This window comes from Sphaeramia orbicularis, chromosome 13, assembly GCF_902148855.1.
Source record: "Sphaeramia orbicularis chromosome 13, fSphaOr1.1, whole genome shotgun sequence".
NCBI classification, from domain to species: Eukaryota; Metazoa; Chordata; class Actinopteri; order Kurtiformes; family Apogonidae; genus Sphaeramia; species Sphaeramia orbicularis.
Genome location: NC_043969.1, coordinates 10,140,679 through 10,162,564, shown reverse-complemented (window position 1 = coordinate 10,162,564; position 21,886 = coordinate 10,140,679). Strand labels below are relative to the sequence as shown.

General features: G+C 38.5%; 2 protein-coding genes across 2 annotated transcripts; one reads left to right on the top strand and one right to left on the bottom strand.

The window, feature by feature from the left end:
* Positions 1–3: 3 nt before the first annotated feature.
* LOC115431846 (bifunctional polynucleotide phosphatase/kinase-like) lies at positions 4–8,997 on the bottom strand. Its single transcript, XM_030152516.1, has 11 exons — positions 8,669–8,997; positions 8,028–8,074; positions 7,572–7,844; positions 7,166–7,462; positions 6,541–6,620; positions 6,265–6,354; positions 5,976–6,060; positions 5,771–5,880; positions 2,446–2,533; positions 2,290–2,357; positions 4–288 (listed from the first exon to the last, which is right to left on the bottom strand). The coding sequence occupies exons 1-11, from the start codon at positions 8,787–8,789 to the stop codon at positions 168–170; spliced, it is 1,380 nt and encodes a 459-aa protein (XP_030008376.1). The 5' UTR covers positions 8,790–8,997; the 3' UTR covers positions 4–167.
* A 251-nt stretch (positions 8,998–9,248) lies between these two features.
* On the top strand, positions 9,249–20,447 carry LOC115431224 (TRPM8 channel-associated factor homolog). The gene is made up of 13 exons (XM_030151455.1): positions 9,249–9,502; positions 10,353–10,392; positions 10,541–11,246; positions 12,320–12,536; positions 12,657–12,948; positions 14,520–14,821; positions 14,923–15,097; positions 15,213–15,307; positions 17,292–17,502; positions 17,873–18,109; positions 19,050–19,273; positions 19,384–19,497; positions 19,669–20,447. The coding sequence occupies exons 3-13, from the start codon at positions 10,600–10,602 to the stop codon at positions 19,909–19,911; spliced, it is 2,757 nt and encodes a 918-aa protein (XP_030007315.1). The 5' UTR covers positions 9,249–9,502; positions 10,353–10,392; positions 10,541–10,599; the 3' UTR covers positions 19,912–20,447.
* Positions 20,448–21,886: the final 1,439 nt, after the last annotated feature.

Genomic DNA, 21,886 nt, shown 5'->3' with positions numbered 1-21,886 from the left:
CTCAGCTTTAATTGAGTGTTGCAGATCCAGTAGCTTCAGGTCAGACAGTGAGCATAAAAATGAACATACAGACATTAGGATCCCTAACATTATGTCGTGGCTGGAGTCAGTAAAAAGGCATCTATTTCTCCGTCCAAAGTCCAAATCTTAGCCTACGTGCTGTCCAATCAGCCTTCGGAAAACTGTGGGAACAGGGTTTCTGCTTTGCTGTCTTTGAAGTTTGGGATGAAGTGGATGTGGATGATCTCAGAGAATCCCTCAGAGAGACTGGGAGCCACAAAGTGTTTCCTGTCCAGAGAGAAATACCAGGTCAGAAAGGTCAGAACAAGGCTGAGACAATAACAATAGTTTGGAACAGGAAAAAACCAATAGCTGATTAACTGACCACCATTATCCTTCCCCTAGAATTTGACAGTGAAATCACACTAAACTATGTATGGAACTGAATATTTTCACTTCAGAAAAAAACAAAAACAGGTGATTCTTGAAATGAACATTAAGTAAAAATAATTTGAAAAAAACTTCATGTCCAATACAATAAATGTTGGAATAAACATTAACTGCAAAGAAAAAGTATAAAATCTAGATGGGGATGGGAACGAAGTTTTATTTTTTCCTCAAAGTCAGTATTTCTAATTAAAACGCCTGAGTTTAACTATCAGCGACTATCACCAAGTACAAATACTGGGAAATACTAATACCATCATCTGAGTCACTGGATGTACTCTGTTACAATAAGGGTGAGTATTTCCATTACACAGTAGCAGGATTATCATTCTCCTTCCGACCCCTACCTGTACAACTGAAAGTCCTTCTCAATGTGTGAAAGAACAACCTCTGAGCTGGAACGCCACCCTAAAAATGGCACGATTTTACTGACACGCACATCATTTTACATGTCATTAGATCCCCGAAATGGAGTTTCAGGGATATAATGGTTTTACCCCAGCTGCTGCTGCCGGATATCTTTCGTGTGAACGAGATAACTAGGACAGATTTGATTGGATTTCTTATCCCTTGATAACCAACATAGGGGACCCCTAGCGGAAGAACCCTATCGGTTTCAGCTTCTCTTTGAGTATTACAAGTCATCCAAATGGCGGCACTTTAGTTGAAAAGCAGTTTTTTGGACATAAATCAAGCAATAATAGGCCAGCTGAGATAAAATTTGATTCATCTTGATTGTCTTACAAATGTCTATTTTCTCACTACCATCCAGAGTTCATATGGGGTCATTTTCATTCATTAGGTGGAGTTTTGTGGGAAAAAAACTGGTTCTCTGACCATTATTCTGCCAATATCAGGTCAGTGTAGGTCAATGAATTTGAATTCATACTGATAGTCTAACAATTCTCTTTCTTCATGCCACTACCTTGAGTTTACATGATGTCATATTTTGACACCAGGTGGTGTGTTTTTTCCAAGTGGTTGGGGGAGCAGAGGACTGGGGGGATTTTGGGAAAATACCCTTAAGCCTCATTTTCTTTTGCGTGGATTGATAACTTTAATACCATGACATGCTTCCTTACATGCAGATGTTTCACCAAGACAACTTCACTCTGATACTTTTTGTGAATACACAGTTGTTGCATCTTGTCCTCAACACCATCCAATAACTCACCGAACAACAACTTAGATAAACATGATTCCTCTGTTCTATAATGATAATGGATGGAACCAGACCTAATTACAAAAGTGGCAGTGTGCTAATGAAGTGTGGCAATGGGTCTGAATATGCAAGACTACAAGGTATAAAAAAAACAGAATTACACACAGTCTTTACTCTAGCAAAAGTACAGATACATGTGTAAAAGTAAAAAAATAAAAGTGGAAAAATATAAGATTAGGCCTTTGAGTGACATTTCTACCAGCTGTTTCTGTGCAAAATTAACTCAACCTCACATTACATTAATATAAATCCAGACTATTAACCCATTCTGACCTCAAATAAAATGAGACATATACTGAAAATAATGAGCAATAACTTTTCCTCGACTACATAGTCTATTTGTTTTCTATTTCATCTTTTAGATTATGAATTATTATTTCATTTTTTCTAATATGAAGGGTAGAAAGTAAAGCTTTTTGTGTTAAAAAGTGAGTTAACTAAAAAGCTGTTGGAAAAAAACACTGAAAAAATTCCCTTAATTATCTCTGATGTTTTCTTCTGATATTGTATGAAAACAGAAACCTAAAACACTTTTATGACATGCATGAATTTTAGCGTTAAAGTGCTGTCCAGAATTCTAACTTACAGAGATTATAGGTCATACTACTGGAGTCACTTACTTGTAGCTGTGGAAAACCATGTCATTGACCTTGGCGTGTTTGGTCTCTGATGGAGCCATCTCACGAAACTGAAACAAAAATGTATTAAAAACACTCGTCACAACCAGCCCAGATGAAACAAAACAAATAGAGACAGTGTGGAGAGGTGAGTCATACTCGGTTGTTGTGTTTCGCTTGGTCCAGAGAAGCTGAGAAGTGGAAACAGCGACAGGACACTCCTGCTGCTTTGGCCACATCCAAATATCTGAAAAACACAACCAAGACACTAGCTGAATAAAAACACAGAAGTAACAGCATTTATATTTTATTATTATGTGAGGGGAAGTTAAAGAGCTACAAATTTAATAGACAACAATATGTCAATTGAATCTGTACAAATCTAAATTGATGAAAATAACATGTGGGGTACCTCAAGGGTCAGTTTAAGGTCCTATATTGTTTATTATGTATATAAATGATATTTGCACGGTATCAAATGTTGTAAAATTTGTGTTATTTGCAGATGACACAAATAGTTTTTCTTCTGGTGAGGAATAGCAGCAGCTTTTGGGGATGGTCACAAAGGAAATAAATAAAGTAAAAAGTGGTTTGAAATGAATACATTGTCTTTAAATTTGAACAAAACTAAATTTATATTATTAGGAAATCAGAAGAGAAATACAGACATAAAGGTATGCACTGATAAAGTAAACATAGAAAGGGTTATGAAATTAATTTCCTTGGCGTGATCTTGGACCACAAAATCTGCTGGAAACCGCATATTAAATACTGTGATTGGAAACTTTGTCTTAAAAGTCTCAGCTTATGGTCCAAACCTTGACTGTTCCTCTATGTCTGTTTCTTAATGAACAGAATAAAGCACTGTGTTTTGGTAGAATTCTTAGTGGACCATTCGTACTAAATCAGCTCCTTGGAGAACTTCAAATGTACTGTTGGAAGAACGTGCTGGTGAAACCATTTTCTTGGTGCTGCCCTCAACACTTCATACATGCATCCCATCATATTCTGAAATTCTATTAATAACATACAAGGCAGTTTCTGGCAAAGCCCCAGAATTCCTTACAGAGTTGTTAATCCTTTACGGCATAATTGGTCAACTCAGATCCTCAAACATTTACTATTTGTTCCATGATCTAATTTAACATTTGATGGATTCTGTGCCTTTTCTGTCCATGGTCTCAAACTAAACTTCATCTCCTATAGATTAAACTGCCTGAAACAACTGAAATCTTCATCATCCTGAAGTCCACTTTCACACCACGGTGACTTTATGATGATGTTGTCTCGCTGCCTCCCACTGTCTCCTCATATCCAGACTGAAATATTTGCATGAACAGTGTCCGCACTCTGGGCCTCATACAAGCACAAACAGGTTTGTTCTTAAATGTCTCGTATGAGTGATGGAGAATTTGTGGCATCCACTAATTTTGTCATTTTTAGAGTTTTGTATGAATGGAATTTCCAAGCGGTTTAGACAGGCCTGCTGTATGACAGACATACAGTCGGCCTTTATCCACAAATGGAAAACACTTTCATTCAAGAATGATTTTGGAATATAACACAATGATAACCAGGCAACATTAATATTCTGGAAACCGTATGATCATCATAATGACTTATTAAACAGCTGACTGAATGAATTTACAATCTAATGTGAAAGAAAAACATTCCAAAATACACATAACAGAACCAACGCTGATATAAAATTAGTCTCTACATTATTTTCATCATAATGGCTTGTGAATTATTTTATTGTCTTTATCAGTTTATTCATCCACAGCAGAGGGATCTTCTCATCCGGATCAGACTCAAACAACATCAGATAACCTGCTGTTAACATCATCTACTGTCGCATATAAGCTAATATTCATGACATACTCATACTTTAATCTGCTTCATCTTAGACACAGCACTTTTTTTTCAGAAGGTGTTATTTTCATATAAAGCTGTTCCCTCTTTATTAATTTTTTTTCGTATTCCTTTCATTTCATCTTTATTCATCAAGTCAGTCTTTCTCTGATCACATCACTGATCGCTGTAAACTTATATTCATATTTTCTGATTGTTTCATGTCATATAACATTAACTGACAGGTCATCTGTTTCTTTGTCATTTGTTAATTTTACACCCCACAATTTAATGATCACATGATGGGGGTTAGTGTGAAATTATTCTCTTTACTCTTTGGTAACATTTCTATGAGTAAAAACTTCTGACATACTGGGCAGGACTTCTGTGATGTTATGTGGCTTTAATTATGCTGATCTACACTTTTGGACTGTGCAGTGACATAGTGGTTAGCGCTTCCACCTCTCAGCTAGAGGGTTTTTAATTTGATTCTCATTTGGACTGGAGTCTTTGTATGTTGAGTTTACCTATTTTGTCTTCACGCCATGCTGGTTTCTTCTTCTTCCATTAAAAACAGGTATATATAGTATATTTTTTTAAATATTTATTTATTTTAAAGACTTTATTTTTCAGTTTTCAAATAAGCATCTACAGCATAGGACATATGAACTAGTCCAAGGCAGAACAACACACACAAACATCAAACCCCACTCACCCACCCAAAGGCTCAGAGAGAAAGAAAAATAAATGAAAAGAAAGTAAAGAAAAGCAAAGGGGGCACACAGTTAGACTGACTTTTATCATGTAAAAAGAAAGAAATTTAAATAAAGATTACAGTCTGATGCATAATGGTTGCGTTAATAGTCTGTTTTTTGTAAACAGTTATATGATACCAAGGGTCACTGCAAAGATGAGGACTGAAATGAAAAAAGAGAAGGAATGAAGAAGTCTACTGGAAGGGGATGCCTTGAATAAAGTTTACAAAAGGGTTCCAAGTTAAAGTGAAATCTCTATTCTTTTTATCTATTCTGTATCCAAGCTTTTCCAGGTACATAGATTTTAATTCTCCTGTCAGTGTCCCTGATCATGATGCTGATGAAGATCTGGAGTTAGTCTTCAAGTTCCTTCAGTGGCAGCTGTGTGCTAGGTACTCATGCTAATTGCTAATGCTAATGCTAGGTACTGTGTGTGTATTAGGATGGGTAAAATGTGGACACCAAATTTCCCTACAGGGATTATAAAGTGAGTGAACCTTGGGCTCTTATGAAGGTCTGCTCCATTATGCAAATGATGCATTCATTATATTTACCTGGATCATTTCCATAATGTTGTAATGTGAGGAATATTTGCTGAGTCTAACGTACCACTGAGGTAGTATTAAGAAAATATGAAAATGTTCTTCCATGAGACCAAGTATTCAGACTGACCTAAATCTGTACACTAAGTACACCGTACATGATCTCCACCCTGTCTGTAAATACACTCATCTCTCTGCAAATACTTATTCTTCATTTATCCATGACCCTCAGTTGTTTAAAACTTCTGTTTGCATAAATGTGAATCCTGTGAAAACACTGTACTGTCTGCACAGAACACTAAAGCACAAGGAAAGCTGTGAACTATCTTATTTTACCTTTTGCGAGACTCTGGGTCTGGGTTAGTGTTGTCTACAGCCACACTGCAGCCTTCCTTCAGAGCGCGCTCACACGCCGTCACACAGCTCTGCCACGACCCAAGTGTATCCTGCCACAAAAACACAACACTAGCATTTAGTCACAATATAGTCACAGCCACTTCAGGAAAGATGTTTTTCGATTTGTCGTAGAGGATTATCTCACCCTGTTGACATAGAAGTAGCCCTTTGGAATGATGTGAGTATGGAAGAAGGTGGATTTTCCAGCTGAGGACAAATGCAAGGGTATATGTGTTTTATGATTTTTCTATGCTACCTTCTGTATTATTCAGCTGCTGTGACCAGTATCAGTAAAGTTTTATCTCATCTTGAAACAGACAATAAAGTTCAGGACACCTCATATCATACATTCAAACATACATTTTCAGATATGAAAAAGGTATTATTTGTGGTTATGATAGAAAACAGCACACATCAGCAGTCAATGTACTCACAGGGTCAAATTCAGGCAGCCTGTAGGGGGCGCTCTTCCAGCCCAGGAAGAATTCCTGCAGTGTGGAACTGCAACCCAATGTTCAGGCAAACTTCAAAAACAAGAGAGAAGACAAGTAATTACTACACATAGTGCTCATATTTCACACACTGCATTGTTTCTTAATGATCTTGTCTTTTAATGAAGATTAAATGTGATTACAAACTATAGATAGAAATACAGATGAGAATAACAACATGATTTGTGTTTCTGGAAAACAATTAAAGCAGAGACATACTTCCAGTCATCTGGTGCAGTTGGGAACACTTTGCCGGACTTGGTGGTGATGATGCAACCATTGATGTCGAATCCAGCGATCTAGAGCAGAAAGAGGGATTCTACTGTTAAGATGAAAGAGTGTAATCTGCATAATGACACTGGTTAATGACCAAACATGAAAGTCAATGTCATTTAAACAATATGCAGAACTGTACTTAAAAATAAACCATGTTAATAGGAGTAAAAAGATTATCTAACACAAGTAAACCCATCTTTAGACATGAGGTGTCTTTTAAATAAGGCTTTACCTTTGGCCTTGTAAACGCCTTATTCATAACATGTCTTGGGTGATTCAAAGTCGCTGCTGTCCACGCCTGTGTTTGTCATGTGTCTTTAAACAGAGGGTTAGCAGCCCCATAACCAATGATTATTATAAGAAAAGTGCCAGATTTGTAGTGTGTGGGATAACTAAGGAAACATACAAGACCTATGCCATTTGGTGAGACTATACACACTGCTCACCTCTATTTTTGCAAACACACGTAAACATGATCTATAATTATTCAGGCAATGCAAGAATGCAAAATACTTCAAGTCAAATCTAAATTAAATCTTTTCTTTTCACCTATACCAGCTGCTCCTACCTTGTCGCTCCCTTTGACACCAGCAGCGGTGTAAAGCATCAGGTTGCCTATCTGCTGCCAACTGTTCTTCAGACATCCCACTGAAGATGATGGCGATGCTGCAGCAGATGAAGGCTGGGTGTTACTCCTATCAGACAGAGACTTCTCTGCCAGCTCTTGTAGCTGTTTGAGCTTTTCCTCTGCCAGTCTCTCCTCCTCGTCCTCTTCCTCCAGCTTCCCATCTGAGGCCTGCTCATTCCTTCGTGTGCGCTTCACCTCAGGCTGCCCCCTCTCTGGGCTCAGTGGTCTCTTGGAAGACTAAAGACAAAAACAGATACAGTTCAGATAAAATACACTGTCTCTCAGTTACTTCATTTTCAATTGATGTAACATTACAGAAAGACGACAAAACTCTGTCACAGATTACCTTCATTGGAGACGTAGCAAAGAAATCCTTTATACTCCGCTTTGGTGTCGGACTTGACTGTGCCTCCTTTTCATTCCTTCCTCCCTTGGTCTTATCTTTTGCTTTCAGCCCTTTAGGTGTGGCACTGGTGGGTGTTCCATTGGAGCTTAAGCAGTAACGCAACTTAAATGGGTGGTTCTGGTTAACCAGGTAGAGAGTCCCTCCGTGCTTAAGTTTACCAGACTGGCCCCGGGTCAGCTTCTCACTGTCCAGAAAGCTTGGATTGGAACCCAGCTGTGGAGTAAAACAGGACATGTAGACACTCTGGACTGAAGGCATTTTACAGCCATACAACTACTTTATGACAAGCAAGATAACAAGAGAGGGTGTGGATATTGTATTACAATTATGTGTTTAAAGAACCCTGGTTCCTTAAACACAGACTGACTGAGATATGAACTGGGCTGAGATTCATACCTGAGTTACAACCACAGCCTTGTCTACAAAAGAAGCCACCACCTTCACTGCAGGTAACACAATTATTAATGCACACAGCAAAATGATTTACTTACAGAAACACACCTATATAAGACTATTTACTCATTTTTAGTTTATATGACAGAGAACCTACTCTCCTTTGTTACTGGGTTTCTCTGAGAAGTCATAAATTAATCAAGCATGACATTCAACCTCTATTTTTTTTTTTGTTCAGGAATGCAAGTAAATAACTAGCCTATAGTTTTACATCTTAATCAAGAAACAATCCAGTGCTTGTCTATTAATTCTGTTTTCCTGTAAAACATTGAATTTCAAAATCCATGGTTTAAAGATGAAAATTATATTTTAGCATTAAAATTATCATTTTGGTTAAATAGCTTTAACACAATGGTGGATTAAGCATTGCACAAACATAAAAATGATTTTGGTAAATACCAGTGCTCTTAATTTAGAGCAACTGTGGTATAACCCTCACACTGGGTGGTGGTCTAATACATTTGTTAAGCTCTGTATGATGACTTTACCGTTAGTTTTATTTACATGTACTTTTGCACAAGGGTCAGACTGGTTTTATTTAACAGCTTACATGTACCATCTGGCTCATGCCCACTCCTTCTCACCCTGGTGCCTGGAACATTTCTTGTCGGTGACTCCGGTGTCCGGACCCCGGCCCAGAGTCACAGCTCGTCCGTCCTCAAGTGGGACCCGGGCTCCAGAGGCGCTGATCAGTGCACAAGACATCTGAGACCAACCACAGTGGGGCTTTTAAGTTGAGTGTTTGGAGGTATTAAGGGCACGTTTTCAGAAAGGATGAACCGAACAATTAAACTACATTAATAAAATCTCCTCGCGGAAGTGGCTGCTTATATTATAAGCATGTATATAAGCTAATGTTTACTTAGAAGTTTCAGTATCATTTTCTATACTAGTTTGAAATCACAGGGACTGTTTACCGTGCACCGTGCTATTTAAAGCACCGTATAGAAACGAAAACACTCGTCAAAGGTTCCGGGGTGAGTAAGATTAGACTCCAGCACCAAAATTTCCACTGGTTCATCACTCCAGTAACACTCACTCATATCCGAGAATATAAATCTAGTCTCAGAGCAGATTTCTGAACAGCTTTGGCAATGCTAGTATCAACTTAACATCTGTAAACATATAGCCTACTACGTTGAAAATGAAAAGCGGGGAAAGGGTAAATAATAGTTGTGTGATTGTTGTGATGATCGTGCTTACATGAGTTGATCCCTCCTGTCTGCATTTAATAATTAGATTTACTTTACATAGTCATCTGCGTGTGTTGCCCCATCATATCCGTATTGCTATGAATTGTGGGTAACAAAGTAAAGTCCAGTGAAGTCATTCATGCGTGGATATAAAGTCCATACCCTGGAAATCCACTGAAAAACCACTTATGGGTCCATGGATTGTGATCTGGACGGACTTCCCAGGTGTGTATGCAAAAATAGATTTCTTCAGCTGATGCGTGTGTTTACAGAAGGAGTCAGGGAGCTCAAGTTTAAGTAATTATTCATCATTTATCACAAATGTCATGTACTGTTCATTTAAGAGTCTAACGTAGAGTTTTCACTAAAAACAGTTTGATGAATGACTGTATTGAACTGTAGCGTCACAAAGGGAACGTGTTATAATCTAATATATTGCACTTTGTAAACAACCCTGTTTCATTTTCATTTTATTTTTATTTATTTAGACAAGGACAATGTACAATATACATTAACCTTAAAAAGGAGAGCTGTAGTGTGCCAGGTTGTAGCACTAGTGCTAATTTCCACCTGTAGTCCCTGGGCAGGCTGATGTTATTAACTTTAAAGTTAGGTTGGCTTGTTTCAAAGATAATACTGCAACATTTGTATAATCTTTTAATAAAATCTGCCTCCTTTGTCTGCTAAAACCGAGGTATATTATAATGAAAGGATAAACAACAATATACAAAAGTGATAGAATAATGTTGAGTCTCGTGTTATTTACTATGTAGAAACTGTTTCAGTGAGAAACAATTTTTAGAAAATATTTACTTTCCATAGCTGGATAGGCCTGTTTCTTGCAGTTAACAGTCAGAGGATACTGAGTTCCGCATCTTGTTTAAGCAGTAGGTGGCTCTCAGTCTGGGAATGTTGACGAGCAAGTTCTGTAATCCAAAACCCAATCATTTGAGGTCTGTTTCTTCATAGTGTTTTGCTCACTAAAGCCCCCCCCCCCCCATGTTGTCTTTGTTTTTTCCTCCTAAAACTCTGCTCTTGCTCTTACTGACATCTGTCCTCTCCTATCTTCTGCCAGCGCCTGACACTTTCAGTAAAACACCAGTCTTCCCTTCAAGGTAACAATCACCGGCTTAAAGGTTTTTGTGATATATTCTTGCATCTATTTTGCTTTAAATGCATGTTCAGTTATATTTTAATTTGAAAATATCCTTTTTAGTGGTGTAAATGCACCTTCCATTTACATTTAAATCTGCATTTCCTCAGGAGAGCCGACTCAACACAACTGTTTTCTGCTTCCCTGCAAAACGTCAAATATCCTCACCATGACGACCAAGGCTGCTCAGTCCCATCAGGAAAGAGGCTACATGTCCCTGATGAAAGGGGTGAGAGAGCTAGACCTTAGGGGCACAAGTGTTCCTGGTCACCTAGTTCTGACTGGAGACCATTCTTTTCCTTTGGTCATGAACAGTCATGGCCAGGTGCTGATGGCTGCCTCCTTCTACGGATCTGGACGGATTGTGGTCCTGGGCCATGAAAGCTACCTGACTGCCTTTCCTGCCCTGGTAGAGAACGCTCTGGTCTGGCTGAGAGGAGATGGATCTGAAAACCAGTCTGTGGGGATCCACAAGAACGTCCAGGGAGTCGCTCATAATGTCAGCACACCCCTCTTCCAAACCCGAACTGTGGGATCCTTCAGCCGTGATCTGGGGGTTGGTGTGTATGTGACAGATGCCTACAGTGTGGGTCCAGATCAGAAGGACCTGGTGGCATTTCTGAAAGCTGGAGGAGGAGTGCTGATAGCCGGGCAGGCGTGGAGCTGGGCTGCAGATCACCCAAAGGAAAATACTCTGCTCCAGTTTGTAGGGAATAAGCTGTCTGGAGTGGCAGGGGTCTACTTCTCTGAACATCATGCAGAGGCAGAGTACCTTCCAGTCTATCCTCAAATCCCATCATCCTGGATGGTTGTACAGTAAGTCTCATTTCACATCTGAAGATGTTCAAATTTGCAATTTTACATGAGTGCTGAAAATATTTTAATTCCTGACCTCACCGTTTTATCACTTTATTTTAAATTGTTTTCAGAGTGTAGGCCCTATTTATTTATTACAATATATTTTATAACATGCAAAGTTTACTTTATATCATTAAATGTTAATCACTGTTTCTTAAATGTGCCATTGATGTTTAATTTGTATGGAATGCCAGTATGTATACCAACATGTATGAATATATGTTGACTGTAGGGATGTAACGATATGAAAATTTCATATCACAGTTATTGTGACCAAAATTATCACGGTTATCATTATTATCGCGATATTGTTGAAATTGTGCTCAAAATGTTCAAAAAGTACTTATACACACACTGAAATAATTTAACCAAGTTTTATTTTGAAAAATGAATAAATAAATAAAATTAAATAATAGCCACAATTTACTTTCTGTTGGCAGAAACATCAAAATATTAACATGTAAACAATCAAATATACAAATGTGCATTAAAGATGTCACCTTATGGCCACTGTTTGACCATTTTCCAGATCAAGTTTGAGTTGTTTGAGTTTCTTTTTCATAGATAGATAGATAGATAGATAGATAGATAGCACCTGGAATGCTGCTGTGTCTCCAGGAAATGAGCAGTACCATTAGTTTTCAAAGTGTGGTAATCAAACACAGTTATCATGATAATTAGAATTTAAACAGTAATACAAACCGTCTGGAATTTTACCGCGGTTTATTGTCATATCGGTAATCGTTACATCCCTAGTTGACTGAATATTAAACATTGTAGTTATTTTCTGTTGTCTAGCTAACAAAATTGCAGGAAAATAATGTTAGATCTCTAACTTTATTTTTCTGCTGTCAGATTCTTCCATAAAGAAACAAAGCTCACCTATCTGATTTTGGGTTATTAATGCAAAACACCTAAATTGATGTAATTTTTGAAAACTATCTTTTAATACACTATATCTTTAATGTATGTTTAACATAATGTTTAACTGGCGAATCTTTTCCTGGACCTTTTACTTTTTTCAAACACAGAGTTGGTAAGGATTTTGAAGAGGACTTAGAGTTTTTACTCCAGGGAGTTTCAGAGTTTGACATCCAGGGTGAAGCTTTGCCTTCTGAGGTTCTGGTCCATGGCCCACTCGCGTTCCCCATTGGGACCACCAGTGATGGACGTGCATTCCTGGCAGGAGCCTACTATGGGCGGGGGCGTGTCATTGTGGTGACACATGAAGCATTTCTTAGAAAAGAGGTGGGCTGTGGCCTAAATATTTCTTTAATAATGTACATTTATCAGCAATTAGCAAAATACATAAAGATTGACATAAGTGCCAATATCTGTTTTTGTTTTTTCCAACTGTCCTTATTACAGGCACTGAGTCAGTTTTGGATAAATGCCATTCACTGGCTGGATGAAGGCCAGAATGGTGTTGTTGGCATTGTACCAGATAATGCCCTCCAGGTTCTTAGCAAATCAGGTTTGAAGTGTGTGAAGACGAGCTTCAGGAAAGACCTGAGTGTATTTGTGTGTACAGCGTACAGCAGTGATCATATGGATGAAATCCAAGAGTTTGTGGCAGAGGGAGGAGGCCTGCTGGTTGGTGGACATGCCTGGTACTGGGCACAGACACATCCGGGGAAAAACCCAATGACAGATTTCTCGGGTATGATGATACACCACAAGTGTTTGATTTTGTAATCAAACACTTTCTCTTAACCAGAATTAATTTACATAATTGTGATAGTTAACTATACATACAGTACCTCTACAAAAACAGATCGTTGACGTCAGAAACGTTTGTAGTATTTTCCATCATTTGAAATGTGACTGAAACTCTTTTAATTATGTCGTCTGCTGCACTCTCTACTTCTGCTATGGTTTAATGAAACCTCAGTGGAGAACCAATTCCGTATCTCAAGACATTGCACTTGTATTTGTACTTTTGTGCTCATTGCAGTCAATAATTCATATACAGGGTGTCTGAAAAATGGAACACAATGTTTTTTTTTTTTTTTTTTTATCTCTAATCTCAAGAAGATTGCAGAGTGAGTAACAGGAACAAGTACGGTAAACAAGGTCTGCATCTCAGGTGTCACCTATAAAAATAATTGATCTTCCACTCATTGCGGTACAAACACAGGCATCATAATGTGAACCGCCTCTTTTGTGACTGTGCACTACTAGTGATAAATCAATTCTGTCTCCCAGGTATGTTAAACATGTTTTTCGTTACAGTATTTATTTGACAAATACAGACCAACAACCATTCACTCTCATGTTCACATTGACGGGCGATTTAGATCAACCAGGGCATTGGACCTTTCAACTATACATTCTTTTTTCTTTGGGCAGCTCAAACTTGACTCAGTACCCTGATTTAACCCTGTTTTTTGATCAACTTGTCAAAGACATTTGGCTTGGTTGGTTTTTAAACGATGTCTTTCGTCAAAGCTTAGAGCCCCTCCCCACGCCATCAGTGAACAATGTCTATGTCAGCTAAACTTACAACTGACTCATTTTAGTTTCAGTCACATCACAAGCGATGTTATGGTTGAATGAGAATCTTTTGTTTGCCTGATAAATCCTACGATGCTCTTTCTGGAAATGGACATTATTATATCATTACTCATGCACAATTGCAAATGGTGGAGGTGGTGGTGGGGGGTTCACATTTTGATTCCCCCCTCTTCAGTGAAGTGACTCAAAGGTCAAAGTGACAGCTATGATACATTTCATCTAATGCATGTTACTTTATTCCCTGCCTTGCAGTTTTGTTTTTTTGTTGATATTTAAAAAAAACTAAAGTGTTACATTTTTTAAGACACCTAGCATTTGAGGTGAGGGCTTTGTATAAATAAATAAATAAATAAATAAATAAATAGTCATATGTGTCAGATCTTACCCAAAAATAGTGGCATAGAATTAATAGAAAAAGACAACAACATCAAGACATTCATGGCAACTGTACTCATAATGTACAGTACTGCATACAAGGCACATCCCAGTGAACACTACAAATGCAGTAACCCAGATCAGGCCCATGTTAACACTACTTAAGGTGCATCTTCACATATTGAATTTCAAGTAAAAAAAAATAATAATAACCAATGTTTTCATAACAGACCAGGTTCAGTCATATGATCAGTTAAATACCAGGTATTTGGTAGAGCTTGTCTTTAGTTATCAATAACAATGTAGTAGATAAAGCTGATTTTTCCACACACTTTCTTTCAGGGAATAAGATCCTTAACAGAATGGGCTTGAGCATTTTGGAAGCTACGATCAGTGGAGGGATTTACAAGGCCCCTGTCCCAAGCCGGGCCGTCAAAGACACCTACCACTTCCGCCACCTTTTGTATCGCTTTGCTGGTCATGTCACCCAAGGCAAAGAGCTTACCAAACATGAGGAAGAGTGTCTTGGAAAGTTGGGAAATGATTGTGCTTGCTTCTTGCACTTGAAGAATCATGACTGCTCCTCCTACGCACAGATGGTTTCTACCCTCACTGAGATCTTGAAAAAGACAGGAATGCCTCAGGTACAAGGATTAAAAAAACATTCCTGTTAAGTTTTACAGAGCTTTGATGGCTGCTCTTCTGTCACATTATTTACAACATGAATGATGGATTTTCTTTCAAGGTGTGTGAAACCTGCCCTGTGAAGACTCCCAGGGACCGTCTCCTCCTCAATGTGGGGTCAGAAGTGTTTAAGGTTTGCCTGAATCCTGATGAGCTCCTGCCCTACCTGATCAAGAATAACCCTTTAATGCCAGTCGTCTATAACCAACGGATCAAAGTTAATGTTAATACAGCAGGTCAGAGCCTTACTGCTGTGGAAATATGCATTTTATACATTTTACAAACTAATGTTAAGTAATATGTTGTAGAGGTGTGGTTTTATATTGACATTTGTTTGTGTGAATGTAATAGGAGGGGAGGAATGGGTCAGTACAGGTCTCTACCTGTCCCCTGGTATGAAGACCTACATGGTCATACCAGAAGAGATCGTCAACAAAGGATGGGAGGTAAGAAATGGATACATTTTTAAGATCACATTTGTGTTTTCTGCCATCAGCCTTTTGCTACACCTCAGCTGTATATCAGTATCTGACCCAACGATGACAAAAAATGTTGTGTATATGGTTTATGAGTTCCTGTAAACAATAACAAAATTATGACTCTTCCTGCTCTCAGGGTTACAACTGAAAATTGCATTCAATGAGATGGCTTCTTGAATTTTTTGTCCCCTACAGAGGGCCTAGGAGCTACTAAAAGTTATGAGCTATCACTGGGTCATTATGTGTCGTTGCTTCACGAATGGACCAATCAGAGGAGAATGTGTTTTTTTGGGAGGCAGGGCCTACGTAGACTCTTGTTTTTACACCCAGTTTGTCTCAGCAACAGCGCCTTTGTGAAACTGTGTCAGGAGAGAAGTTGTTTTAACCAGACATTTACACGTGTCCAGTGGTATTATGACTAAGTCTCTACACCACATAAATAATGTGTTCTGGTTAAAACATTAAATTTCGGTGTGTAATCGCTGCTTAGCTGAGGCTGTTATTTTTCTACATAACAAGGGGGAATTTCATAACAATAACAAAAAGATAATAATAAGAATCCCAGTCATCCCATTGGTGATTTAAAATAGCTACAGGATCATTCCAGCAGAGTACATCCTGTGAGCCAGACTAGGGACCACATTAATATATAAAAATAAACACCATTATTTTATATCCATTTCTTGACTCACAAATTGAAGCAGATCTTGCTAACATAAGACACATCACAGTATCACTTATGAACCGGTCATTATGGCAAAATGAACCCTGATGGCTTTGTCACCCCCAAGACTGTATTAGGCATCTTTTTACAAAAGAAATCATTCTTTCTTTCTGTATTTTATTTTGCTCATCACCAAATATGTATGGAGCACAAACATTATGTCGTAGCAGAGAAAATAATATACATTCAATAATAACAAAATTCGCTGAAAAGAGGTAAAACCCTTTTCAAAAAAGTGCTTTATTTATGGGTTGTTTTTGGTTGTTTGGACTGAAGAAGCATTACAAGTTTATACATTGATGGATGCTGTGAGTAGTATTTTGGCAAATACTTTTGCCTAAATTCAACAACCTGTACTTTAGTACATTCAAATAAAACATGGAATTTGTCTCCCACACAACCATTATAGCACAAATGTCAGACTCTGACTTCTTTCCAAACCTTTGTATCGGCTGATGACTTGTTTGTTCTAAAGTTACAAATTGCTTGCCTGTAACCAAGGTTTTCACATCACAGATATTTTTCAAGTTTATATTTCGATTTAACTTCACATGAAGTCATGTTCCTGATTTCACTCTGCCATTTTCGTGCATGCTGGTCTTTCAGGACCTTTTTATTTATAACTATGCTAATGGGTAATCTGCCCAATTCTCCATACACCATTTTGTTGCAGGTGGCCATTTTCACTTTGAGAATATATTGCAGAAATTGAAGATGTAATTTTTCAAGAAAATAAATTGTTTTCAAATCCCCACACTTCACAGGCATACATAACAGGTGTAACTTACTTGTCAAAAAGGTCAAGGGGGACATCTAGTGGCAGGAAAAATGTTCTACTTTTGGAGAGAACTGCAAACATTGCCTGAGAAGCTGCATCATGCAGGTCTTTTATCACATTGATTCAACAAGAACTATTGATTTTAAAAATAAAGTTATTCATTTTAGCAATGTTTTTATTGTTTTCGCCAAAAGAAATAGTCTATTAGTTTCTACTACATTGCATGTCCTGTAACGCACAGGGAAGCTGGCACTGATAAATCAGAAACAAGTATTCAACAGATTCTTGAAATACAGAATATACAACTATATAAAGCATAGCACAAATCACTCTATGTCACTTTTACATTTAGCTGTAATACTGTTTATAGTTCCAGATAAGCTGCATTTTTAATGGATATGTTTGTATGTGTTTAATCAGTAACACGTAGTTTACGTATATATTTGCAGGTCCAGGTAGGCTGTCAAACAGACAAACTCAATGCTGAAGAGTTGAAGAGAGCACCATGTGTCCATGAGCGTTTTCCCATTTCATCAGAGATGATGCATGTGCGAAACCTATGGGGGGGTCTCATCTACCTGGTGGCACCACCCAAAACACGAGTGGAGGGAGTGGAGGTCATAGTGCAAATAGCTGTACCTGCACCATATTATAAATCTGGTGAGTTGGTTAAACTGATGTGGTCTTCATGACCTGAATATGAAATTATTTGTGATGTATTTCTAGAATATGAGGGGACTGATCAGTTTTTGGGATTAAATGTGTCAGTGTAAATGTATGAAATGATACCTCTAAAAAATTCATTAAGGATAAACCAGTTGTTCAGGGTGGATATACAACTTTTCAATTAGCAAAACAAAACAAAGTACCCAGAGCATGCATGTACTGTGTTTTGTGCAATTAGCTGTTAACTTTCACAGGAGACATAGGCTGAAGCATGAGTGAAACTAAGCACAAACACTTTAAAAATTAGGATTGTCTGTAAAGTGGCCTTAATGAATGTTGTGTTCTTATCTATGTCTTTTTTCAGGTGTGACAACTGCTGCTGATTGGTCACTGCTGCGCTCAGCCCCCTCCCCCTGGGCAGAGCTGGAGTTTGATAACATCATCTTTACCGTGCCATCGGAGTTTGTTCGGGACCTGGACCGTCCTGATGAGTTGGCAGCACTCTGGAACGACATCATGAGGGGCGTCGCCGACCTAGCTGTCATACCGCATAAATTTGCTCGTAAAGAGCGTTTTGTAACTGATGTGCAGATTTCTCATGGTAAGTGTGTTTAGCTTTGATGCAGCATGTGCATGCTATTGTCAGCCAGTTCTTTTCAGTGTCACAGGCAGATGGAGCCTGCCTTGACCTAGGCTGTGTGAAAGATGAGGAATGCCACCAACAGATGAACAGGATTATAATAGGCACAATAAGCACTTGAGGTCAGAAGCTTACATACATGTTGGTTAAATGCATTCACGCTCAGTTTTTCACCTACTGAATGTTTGGTTTCAATATACAGAGAGGTGACAAATTACAGGAAACCCCAGGTGTCAGTGGCCTTATCCAGAATGATAAAGCTCCATCCATAGAGACCAAAGTAGAGTTTGAAATGAGTATGAAAATGATGTTGTTAATCATATGCTGCAGCCACCTATGTCAGGCTTTGGACCCTGTGTTAGTTGGGTTAGTGTTAATCTTCACCACTATCATTAAAACACAATGAGGCAATACATTTTTAGAAAAATGGTATTCATCCCTCCTGTGCAGTTCAGACAGTTCTAGGATCAATGCCAGGGAGTAATGAAGTAGTTCTCATGGAATATGGTGTTGTGGCATTTTGTTGGTTTTCCCTTTAATTTGTCACCCATCTGTGTATTTTCTCTGTTAGTACAGTCGACCCAACTACTTTGTTTTTGAAGGTGTGCCCAGTCTTCTGAGCTCTACATAAAGACTCTTTTAGATTCACATCCATGGATGGTTCAGAGTTTCCACCTCAGTAAGCTCATGACTGTTAACTGTGTCATTTCCTGTCACAGAGCAACAGGATAAAATACGCTGACAGTGAGATGCAAAAAGAGTACAAATACAGTGTATTTCACATTTATATGTAACATATAGTAGTGTAATCTTTTGTGTACAACTCCACAAATTATGTCTAGAGTTAAGATGTCTTAGTTTAAGCAAAGCTATTTTTTTCCTCTTTTCTTCCTTTCTTCAGGTTGGATGCATGCAGGGTATCCTGTCATGGCACACAGATCTACAGCTGGAGAACTGGTCAGCATTAAACATGCAAAGACTGAAGGTCATTGGGGCATCATCCATGAGCTAGGACACAACCAGCAGAGGGCCTGCTGGGAGTTCCCATCACACACCACAGAGTGCACATGCAACCTGTGGTCAGTGTATGTACATGAGGAGGTGCTGGGAATCAACAGAGCAAAGGTGGAGTATGGAATAAATATAAATCTTCAGAATCATCTATGTTTAAAAAATACTTACAATTTTTCTCTGGTATGTATATGTTTTTATAATTACCTCATTTCATGGTGCAGGCTCATCCAAACATGACTTTAGCAAAACGAAACAGTCGTGCAGAGCAGTATGCCAAGGGGGGCAGGAACCTGAGCAAATGGAGCATGTGGGTCGCCCTGGAGACATACATGCAGGTGAGAGTAAATTACTTAATATTTCTCTTGACACAAAAACTATCCTATGATCTAACTTTGTGGCAACTTAAGTGTACAAAGCTTTGGAGCGTGTTATCAACAAGATGATAAATTGTTTCACAGGAAAAAAAAAAGGTTCCTATTTCACTCTGTGTCTCGTCCAATGTGCAGCTCGAGGATAAATTTGGCTGGGATGCTTTCAAGAGGGTGTTTGCTGCCTACCATGAGATGAGCAACTTCCCCAAAGACAACAAAGGAAAGATGAACCTGTACGCTGTGACTTTCTCCCAGGCTGTGGAGATGAATCTGAGCGGGTTCTTTAAGTCCTGGGGCTGGCCCATAGAAAGAGACACTGAAGACAAACTGTCCAAGCTGCCTCCATGGACGGACCACCCCATGGTCCAATATGACTGAGTTTTACCAAACTGTTGATTAAAATGCGGACAGAAATGCTCGATGAGCATCTGGTAAAATTAGTTTGAGGGGAATTTCATTAACTTGCACTTCTTTTGCTTTTCCTTTGGTTATGGCTTCATTTCTTTCCTCAGTATTTATAAAAATAAACTGAGTTGATCATTTGTTGAAGTTGCTTTTAATTTCTACTACTACTACTATTATTATTATTAAGTAGAAAGTAGTTCAAATGAGTTCACCATAATTCAAAAACAAAATAAACCTAAAATGTACCATTTAACAAATCTACCTAATGCTTTTAAAATATATTAAATATATTATATCTTTGAGCTGCTCATCTTGCCAATGCTTATTTGTTATGTGTTAGTGATGGATTTTTCACAGATATTTATTTTCTTTGGTTCACAGTTTCTTGAATTTCAGTGAAACATTGAAGTTTTACCGCAAACTAAGAACAGATAATCTCTTGGAATAATTCAGTTAAGCTTTTCACATTGGTTGATTCCACAAATGAGTCAAGTTTTCTGTTTTGTAAAACCATCTGTTGTAAAATAAAACAAAGTACTATCATACATGACTACAACTGGGCAGGGGGCTTAATATTGAATACCACATTAGCCCTGATTTTCTGATGCAACAAGATGTTCTAAGCACTCCTGTGTAATTTTTTTTTTTTTAATTTTCTTCCAAACCCCCCACCCCACCCCAAAAATTACTTTTTTAACTCTGAAAGCTGGCTGTCAATCAAACGGGATGCAGCCTTTCGACTGATCGTCCAATCAGCGCGTGGAAGCTTGGCATCCAGCCCAGCCAAGTTCCACCCACAGCTTTTTTCACCCCCAGAGACGCCGAGTGTCCGGGGGTGGGACAACATCATGGCATTTGTCCAAGTACCGTCCAGTTTTGAGGCAATGAAAAAAACTGTTCCACTCAGTCCCATTGAAGTGCATGGACACCGGGCATCTACAGGCAAATGCACTGACCATAGATCGTATGAGAAAACCGCGCAACGGGAATGTATGAGAAATCAACAACATTGAGTCCGTTGATTTGTGATAAAGCTGATTCTGAACGAACTTGTCTGTGAGATGAACGTGTTCTAACACATTCGTAGTCAATAAAATGTCAACACAACCGAACATATTTAACCATTTAATTTTCGTAATTTTAGGGGAAGCCGAGCTTCCCTTGCAGCCTATGAGAAATCGCCTCTGCTGGATACATTGAGTTCTTGTCTGCTCCTCCTCCTCTCTGACCTCCTCTCTGCTCCTCTTTCTCCCTGACCTTTTCTCTCCTAATTTTCTCTTCTATTTACGCCCCAGTGAATTCATGTTACTGACTTGACTTCTTCCCTGGAGTCTCTATGCTTTATTGCCTCACAGGTTTTCCCAGGATCATCACAGGTTTTCTCTGAATCATCTCTGGACCTGCTGCTGTGGTCCTGCCTCTCTCCTGCCTTCATTGTCACCATTCACTTATCCATGTAGTTATGATAGTGTTTATTATATAGTCCCATAGATGGTAGAGGTTTCTATTATTTGTACTAACTGTTGTAATAGTAGTATATCCACTGCTAATGCTTGTGTTTGTAGTAGCAATATATCCACTGTTAGTACTTGTATTTGTAGTAGCAATATTAACAGTCATGGACCTTTGTTCTGGTTTCTAGTAATTATACTAACACCAGCTAATCTACTTTTAACAGTTCTAGTTCAGTTTTTTGTTCATCAGTTCCATCCATGTGTCTCCCCCTTCTTCCCCCCTTCTCCCTCTCTCCCCAGTCTCTCTCTATCTCTATCACTCTCTCTTTTTCTCCTCCTTTACTCTCTCACTTTAACCCCAGCTGGTCAAGGCAGACGTCCATCCTCCAGGAGTCTGGGTCTGCTCCAGGTTTCTGCTGTTAAAGGGAACTTTTTCCTTCCACTGTCACCACTCACAAGAAGTGTTTGCTCCTGGAAGATTCTGTTGGGTTTCT

Coding starts and splice junctions, on each gene's coding strand:
- LOC115431846 (XM_030152516.1), bottom strand. CDS start 8,789: ATGTCTTGTGCACTGATCAGCGCCTCTGGAGCCCGGGTCCCACTTGAG. Junction 7,845..8,027: donor AGGCTGTGGTTGTAACTCAG/GTATGAATCTCA, acceptor TTTACTCCACAG/CTGGGTTCCAATCCAAGCTT. Junction 2,358..2,445: donor AAGCGAAACACAACAACCGA/GTATGACTCACC, acceptor TTTTTGTTTCAG/TTTCGTGAGATGGCTCCATC.
- LOC115431224 (XM_030151455.1), top strand. CDS start 10,600: ATGACGACCAAGGCTGCTCAGTCCCATCAGGAAAGAGGCTACATGTCC. Junction 12,537..12,656: donor AAGCATTTCTTAGAAAAGAG/GTGGGCTGTGGC, acceptor TCCTTATTACAG/GCACTGAGTCAGTTTTGGAT. Junction 18,110..19,049: donor TGATGTGCAGATTTCTCATG/GTAAGTGTGTTT, acceptor TCCTTTCTTCAG/GTTGGATGCATGCAGGGTAT.